This window comes from Telopea speciosissima, chromosome 3, assembly GCF_018873765.1.
Source record: "Telopea speciosissima isolate NSW1024214 ecotype Mountain lineage chromosome 3, Tspe_v1, whole genome shotgun sequence".
Classification (NCBI taxonomy): Eukaryota; Viridiplantae; Streptophyta; class Magnoliopsida; order Proteales; family Proteaceae; genus Telopea; species Telopea speciosissima.
Genome location: NC_057918.1, coordinates 32399132 through 32407529, shown reverse-complemented (window position 1 = coordinate 32407529; position 8398 = coordinate 32399132). Strand labels below are relative to the sequence as shown.

At 37.2% G+C, this 8398-nt stretch overlaps 1 protein-coding gene across 1 annotated transcript; it reads left to right on the top strand.

Annotated features, from left to right (window-relative positions):
* The first annotated feature begins 4145 nt into the window (after positions 1-4145).
* Positions 4146-5906, top strand: LOC122655086 (zinc finger BED domain-containing protein RICESLEEPER 1-like). Its single transcript, XM_043849326.1, has 3 exons — positions 4146-4901; positions 4999-5535; positions 5691-5906. The coding sequence occupies exons 1-3, from the start codon at positions 4146-4148 to the stop codon at positions 5904-5906; spliced, it is 1509 nt and encodes a 502-aa protein (XP_043705261.1).
* Positions 5907-8398: the final 2492 nt, after the last annotated feature.

Below are 8398 nucleotides of genomic sequence, written 5' to 3'. Positions count from 1 at the left end.
AATTGAAGAACATTTGGTGCGCAGCATGTGGTTCATAAGGTGTGCTTTTAACTACTGAATCATTTAATGCTTTGGATTTGGGTAGTTTCAGATAATATTGTTGTAGAAATATGGTAATTGTGGTATCCATAAGTTGGTGTTTTAAGAGATTTATTAGATTCTTCCTTGAGAAAACAAACCAAATTGTCTTGATTTTATCATATTTTCTGTTTCCAACTTTCCAACATTACTTTTCTCCATTGTCTAACTGGAGTCTCTGGTAGGACAAGCTTTACTTAATGACAGGATTCTGTTGGCTCAACTGACTATGCTTAGCCGGATGATTTGTTGGGGTGACCAAGATTCCTTGGAGCACAGCATTGCCATTTTCTTGACATATCTATGGCCTCAACTTCTAAACAATCAGATTAAACTTTCCTCTAGCACTGTTTGGTTTTGAAGATCTGAGTGCGCTGGCCCTCATTTAAGCTCTTTGTGACTCTGAGTGATCTCCGAAAAAGGTTATGGCTGGAGAGACACTGAAATTGTAACCTAAGCAGCATTTAGTTGATATTTGCTCGAGTCATCTATCGCATCAACTTTAAGATTGCCAAATTAGTCTTGCCTGGTGTTGTCTGCTTTTGACATCTGAGCTGGCTCTGGTATTGCTTTGGGAAAGAATTTTCTTGTACAGTATATGACGTTTGGTTTTTAGATATATATTAGTTTATTATTGTACCATGAGCAATGTTCCTTTGCAACAGAAGTTTATTACAGCACCATGAGCAATGTCCCTTTGCAACAGAAAAGCAATTCACAGGCAGGCTATTTTCATGTGACTGCTTGGAGTTGCTGCTTCAAGTTATTCATGACGTTTGGTTGCAGATCTTTGCTACCCTTACATTCCCAATCTAGCCGTGCCACAAAAATATCTTCACCTTGTCCATATTTGAGTAGGAGTTATTAGGAAAAAAATGTTTTAAGCCTAAGAGCTTATTTGTCTCAATGTGTTGCAGGGAATGTAAATAGGTCGGGTTTAGACTTGACATCCATAATTCAATCACTCTTCTGAGAATCCAAAAAGGAATCATGCAGTTTTGGGATATGCAGTAAAATATATATCCTTGAGCTAAACATGATTAAATGTAAACACCTTGTAATATCAAATATGATTTTTTTATTCAAATGTCATGACTTGTTAAGTTTTAAAACTCTATTCCAATTTGCTATCTGATGGTGTGAGATCATTACTCATATATGTGTACAGATATAAACAAAAATGCTAGCTAGCTTGTCACTCACCCATTAGGGTAATGTTTAAATATTTATTTTTGTATTTTCTTTCTCTTGAACTTTGCAAATTGTGTGGGACAATTTCCTGTGGCATACTGGGGTTAGACCCTCAATTCATTCCCATGGTAGTGCCATGTTAACAAACTCAAATGCATTTAAATTAAAATAAATGAACTGATTATTTATCATTATGGAGAAGTGTTTTTGTTCAGATGCAAGGCACTAAAAGAGCCAGGGGTAAGTCTAAAATAATCCTAGGAGAAGTTGCAAGGAAAGACCTGTATAGCTCAGGTGTATAAGTTTTTTGGTGTACCTTTTCAACTCTTTATATTAAGTTTGAGGTTAGATTCGATCTTGATATTGCCAAAGAGAATGGACAAAATTTATCCCTGTAATGAAAATCCAAGAGGATCCCTACTCCATTTGTAAATAGGCCAACTGTTTTATAAAGTTCTCATTAAATGCATACAATCAGATGAGCCAATGGATTTTGAGGAAAGCTACAATTTCACCCTCTCTCCTTTGCATACATTTCTCACCTCCCCCATTCCTTTTGTTTTGTCTCTCTATTTCACACATAAAGTCTCTCTCTCTCTCTCTCTCTCTCACACACACACACATATACATACATAGATTCTTATCCACACGTGCATTTGCACGTGCACCAAAATTGGTATTGTGTGGATGGAGAGAGAGAGAGAGAGAGAGAGAAAGAGAGAGAGAGAGAGATGATAGAATGCCTTGTTGTGGAGGACAAGTATAAGGAGAATATGTTGACTAAAATGAATCACAAGCAATGTAATTGGTGTTTCCTACCCCATCCATATAAATAAGAAGGAAACAATCGATTCGGTTCGATCATCGGTTTTATATTATTATATCTTGACGCACTTTATTCAAATTGAAGCATATAGATCCTTATCATAACCTTAAATCTTTTTCTTCCTCATAATTACAGCCAATTTGGAAGCAGTCGCTATTGTGACCTGGACACAGCACAGCACAAGGGGGAAGTAAGAGTACGTGGCACTAAGAGGTTTGTAATAGGGGTGTCAATGCCAGGCCCGCACCGGCAGACCCGACCCCACCCGACCGTTTAAAGACCGAACCGGCCCGACCCGATTATAAACGGTCGTTCCCGGTGCTGGAAGTAACACCGTCGGGTGCCCGACCGACCCGCCCGTTTAAAGGCCCGACCGAGCCCGACCCCCTTTGCCCCTTTTAAACCCGACCCCCTAAGCCCGATTATTATTACCTATTCTACCCCCAACCCCAGAGAAAATTCCCAAACGTAAACACGTTCCAACTTCCAACTCCCTAACAAGTAACAACCCAGGTAACCTAACCCTCCTAAATGACTAACCATTAACCCTAATTATTTACCAAAAAAAAAACAATTAACCCTAACTAACCTTCCAAATTCCACCTCTTTTTTTTTTTTTTTTTCTATTCAATCTCACAAAATCAAAATTTCAGTCTTTGAGTCTCACACAGTCACACGGCAAAATTGCACTTCTTTTCTCCTTTTTTCTATTCAGTCTTGCAAAGTCAAAATTTCAGTCTTGGAATCTCAGAGAGTCACACGGCAAAGGGAGAAAAGAAGAAGAAGAAAGACGGGACAGAAGAAGAAGAAAGAACGGGACAGGTAATAAACTAATCATGACTCTTTTATTTTTTATAAAAAATCTATTATTCTATTAGATCGTTTTGTCATCTAGTATTCTAGTTCTTTCACTTTTTAGTTTTTATCTTCATCTCTCTGACTATCTCCCACATGGTTCTAAATGCTACACTGCCTATATCTGTGATCCATCATATGTGGAATCCTCCCTCTCATAATGTGATTAACTCGATATTGATGGCAGCTCCATCTGCAATCCAGGGTTAGTTGGAGTAGGGGGCATATGGAGACCTTGAGGGGTTAGTACTTATAGGTTTTCCTGGTTCTATTGGCTAATTGTAATTCAGTCACGGTAGAATTGAAAGCAGTCGTACAGGGTACTGAGACTGCCCTTCTACTTGGATGGGTACATTTAATCTTAGAAGGAAATTTTAAAATGATGATTGGATGGCTTCAAGTAGAGATAGGAGGTCCTGGAGATAAACATACTTCATTCGAAAAGCTATATAGCATTATGCACCAACCAAGATTTATCTTTTGTATGAAGGATGCATTCAACCAATTCATTAGTTGATGAGTTGGTTAAGTAAGAGGTTAAAGGGAATTTCTATAGTTGGGATCTTACCCCATTCTGTAGTTCCTATTGAGCATTTATTGTTTCATACTAACCTAGTAGTCCTACTTATCCGAAATAAAAAACTCTTCCACAAAAGATTCCTAATTGACTAGAATATTCACCATTTCAGGAATTTGTTCTTGGTTTTTGATTTTTTTTTTTAAATTTGTTATTAGTAATATTTATTATTATTGTTTGAACTTTGGAGTCAATCATGAAGCCTCTTTCAACCTTACATGCATTTGGTTATTAGATGCTTGAAAAATATTTCTTTAGGTTTATTTAAGTTTAATAAAGTATATATTTTAGAGACTATATTTTGAAGAATTTTAGCTTTATTTTGATGAAGATTATTCTTGTTTATTATTTGCAGCTTATTGTTAGTCACTTAGTCATTTAGCATAAATTAGAAATGCCAAATCAAAGAATCCCAGAAGTTCAAATGACTCCAAATGAAGGAAACGTTTCTAGTCCGTCTTCTAGTAAGGCGATTAATACATACCAGGCCTACTGACATTTTACGGTGCTACCGTGGTACTAGAGCTGCTACTTCAACGGGTATTACAATGAGAAAGAGGAAAAGAACTTCTATAGTTTGGAAAGAGTTTATTCAAATTCCTAAAGAAAAGAATCCTGATGGGAGACAGAGGGCAAAATGTAAGGCTTGTGGGAATATATATTTGGGCTGACTCAGATATCAATGGCACTGGCAGTTTGAGGAGACACCTTAAGAATTGCACCAAACGTAAAAACAAAGATATTGCCCAAATGATATTAAGTGGAGGTGATGGGAATCTGACATGTAAAAGCAAGAAGATTGATGCAGAAATGGTGCGAGATATGATTACCATGCTTATTGTTAGAAGAGAACTACCCTTGGTGTTTGTTGAATATCAAGAGTTTAGGGATTTGATTACCTATCTTTACCCACAATTCAGCCCGATTAGTAGGAATACCCAATTGGCTGATATCTTGAGGTGGCACAATAGGGAGAGTAAGAGGATTAAGGAATTTTTGAATTCCTTCAATGGTAGGATGTCATTGACTACTGATTTGTGGTCCTCCATCACGACTGACTCTTATATTTCTCTCACTTGTCATTACATTGACACAGAATGGATATTGCATAAGAAATTACTAAAATTTTGCATCATGCCACCACCACACACAGGAGTTAACATAAGTCAAATTGCATCAGAGATGTTATTATATTGGGGGATTGAGAAGAAACTGTTTTCTATTACTCTAGATAATGCTTCTGCAAATCTCTCTTTTATTGATCACTTGAAAAGAAATTTGGTATTGAAGAAGGCTTTAATGTGTGATGGTGATTTTTTTCATAACCGATGTTGTGCCCATATATTGAACCTAATTGTACAAGATGGTTTGAAGGTAATTGATAATTGTGTACAATTGGTTCGATCCACATAGCATATGTGAAGGCATCTCGAGGCAAGGAAAGTGAAATTCCTAGAATGCTTGCAAGCAGGTGGGTTTACCAAATAAGAAAGGATTGCATGGAGATGTTACCACGAGGTGGAACTCCACTTATCACATGCTTGATTCTGCTATATTCTATAAGAGTGCATTTCATGAACTTCAGTTGGTGGATAAAAATTATAGAGAGTGTCCAAGTACTGAGGAATGGTCCAAGGTGGAGCAATTAATGCATTTTTTGAAGCCTTTCAATGACATCACAGAGGTGTTATCTGGGTCCAAGTACCCAACAGTAAATTTGTATTTTCATAACGTATGGAATATACATAAGTCTTTGTTGGAAGTGACAGTACATGGAGATGACCATATGAAGAAGATGGCACAAGAAATGAAAAAGAAGTTTGACAAGTATTGGGACTCATATAGCATTATTTTAGCTATTGCAGTTGTATTTGACCCTCGATACAAGTTATCCTTTGTTTCATGGGCTTTTGATAAGATATATAATCTTGACTCTAGATCAAAGGAGAAATTTAGACTTGTAAAAACAAGTTTAGAACGACTCTTTGAAGAGTACCGAAGCATGGATGTGACCATGGAAGAGGGGGCATTACACTCGAGATGATATTGAGGCCGATACGGTTGGAAATGCATCGGTGGCGGTATAAATCATTTTGTTTTTTATTTCTATTGTATATTCATTTCAATATGTTGCATTTTTATATTGGTTTTTTTATTTTATAGGAGCTAAACGCATATGAGAGTAGCAATAATACAACAAGATCAGATAAATCTAAATTGTATTTGTATTTGGAAGAGCCAAGGATCAAAGATACGACGAAGCAATATGATGTATTGGCCTATTGGAAGTCGCAAGGAACTAAATATCGTGATCTTTCTCGGATGGCACGGGATGTGTTAGCTATTCCGGTATCAACGATTTATGCAATCTGCTTTTAGTCTTTGAGGTAGAGTTATTGACAAATATAGAAGTAAGCTACTACCAACTAATGCTGAAGCACTGATTTGCCTCCGAGATTGGATGTTTGGAGTAGACTTTAGAGGTAGTTTTTAAAAATTTGTGTACATTTTATTAAATTGATATTATTTTCTCTCTTTTTTTGGTCATATTCTTATTATCTTATATGTACTATTGTTTTTTTTTTTTTTCTTTAAAGCTGAACTGGGTGATGATGCCAATGATTTGGCTGATGCTTTAAAAGATGTGTTGTCCGTGAATGAGAGTGGTGTAACTAATGAGGCTCCAGTAGGACCAATACCTACACAAGGATCTTCAATTGCTTCTACTACAGGTTGTAAATAACGTTTAGTCTATTAGATGACTTTCTACAGGTATTGTCATTTTTCTTCTTATATTTTTTATTTGCCTTGTCTTTTATTACAATCACGTTTTGACTTGTACTATCTTTCCACAGGGACCACAGGTATTGTCATTCGATCTTCAAATGTCATTTAATCTTCTAGTTCTTCTAGCTCAATCTTCAAGTAAGTTTTCATCTCTTTAAACATTGCACACAATTGGTTCAAACTTGAGACTTAAGTTTCTCTATTTTTCTAGTTTTGCTAAGATGACATGAATAGATAGATAAGATCTAGCGTTGTTGCTCTATTTTCTGCTATATATATTGTTCTTCTATTTATTCTAAATATCTTTTGTTTCATGTAGGTCTCTTCTACTTATTTTGCTTAATCGAACAAAGGCAACAATCGTTGGACTCCGAAAGGCCAACCATTTTGTTTGGGTTACCGAGATCCGAGAATGCTTGTGAAATGTGATGTTACAAGCTAATGTTTCATTTTGATTCTTATGTTTGTGCTTTGTAGACATGGGACATGGGATTGATATTACTTTATATTTTGTTACTTTTGATGTTATAGTTTGTGGACATGGGACATAGGAAATGGGACATGAGACTTTCCTACATTACTTTTATATTTTGTTACCTTTTTTTTTTTTAAATAGGGCATGGGACATGGGACGTTATAGTTTGTGGACATGGGAAATGGGACTGATATTACTTTTCACACCGTTTAGTGCCCGTTTAGTGCCCGTTTAGAGTTAAATAGGTCATTAACCCGACCGAGGCCCGTTTAAGACCCGTTTACCTTGAATAAGGCTGTCCCGATTAAAGACCGAACACCGACAGACCGAAATTAAACAGTACCATGTCCGCCCAATGCAAGCCCGAACACCTAAACGGTCGGACACGGTGCAGCCTATAAAATTGGTGAGGCCCGTCTAGGCCCGACCGAGACCGACCGAACCCGACCGGTTGACACCCCTAGTTTGTAATATCTAAAAAAATAAGGGTAAAGTATACGTACCCCTTATAATCCACCCAATATTTCTTGTACCCCCTAAGGTTATGAAAAGTCCACGTATCACCCCTGCAAATTTCATGTATCACCCTTACTTTACCCCTCTAATTCCAGATAAGTCCAAACCGTTAAGTTTAGTCGTTAAGTGCTAAAAACTTGACCATTTTCCCCCTTTCTTCTATGTTTATAAATTTAAAAAGATCTAATTGCCCTGACCTATTTGTTCATAATATGAAAAGACCTTTTTGCCCTAACCTAATTTGAAAAGACCCTTTTACCCTCATTATTTGTTCTTAAGAACCTAACTCAACCTAATTACTAAAATACCCTTGTTAGGGCATAATTACCAAAATACCCTCATCTTCCATTTCTGAAACTTCTCTCAAAATCCAACACAGACTGGTTTTTGTTCTCTGATTCCCTCTTTCTCTTCTTTATTCACTCTTTTTTTTTTTTGCTACTGGCGAAACACGAGGGCGAGGGTGGGGGTCGAAGAAATTGCAAAGAAAAAAAAAAGGAAAAAGGAGGTGGGTTTGAGGTTGCAGTTGAAGGTGATCAAATCCAGTGTTCTTGTTGCGGCAATGGCGGAATCTTGACCACGGAGGAGACGCTGTGGAGGTCTGTGTCGGAGAAGACACCGGCAAGGAAGCCCTCCCGTTGCCAAGATTGCTGTACCCATGCATGTTGCTGGTGGGGAGGCTTTTCTGAGTCCTAAAAACTAAGCAAAAATCACAGAGATCTGGTTCTGATGATTCTTTCTCCAATTCTTCCACCACAACCACCAATCAAACAAAACCCACATTTTCAAGAACTAAAAGAAGCGAAACAAAGTGCTCTCCATTGAACCCAGTACCCAGAAAGAAGTAAAAGAATCAGTCACAACAGCAATGGCTATAACAGAATAAGAAACCAAGTTCAGCTCACAGAGAAGCTCAGAGTTTCACTTCAGACACAGAACAAGGAAGCTAAACCACTAAAGAAGCTAATTAATTATAGATACAGAGAATAGAAGCTTCGCGTGTGTGGGTATTTGATCGATTTGAGGAGCTGGGAACGCATTAGAGCGATGGATGGAATTAATGAGTCTTTACATTTATTTATGATTCCTGAGA

Bases quoted from the DNA above. Each gene is read 5' to 3' on its own strand.
- LOC122655086 (XM_043849326.1), top strand. From the start codon at position 4,146: ATGGGAGACAGAGGGCAAAATGTAAGGCTTGTGGGAATATATATTTGG. The intron at 4,902-4,998 runs GTAATTGATAAT...GCTTGCAAGCAG, and splicing joins TTGTACAAGATGGTTTGAAG to GTGGGTTTACCAAATAAGAA. The intron at 5,536-5,690 runs GTGACCATGGAA...TTTATTTTATAG, and splicing joins AAGAGTACCGAAGCATGGAT to GAGCTAAACGCATATGAGAG.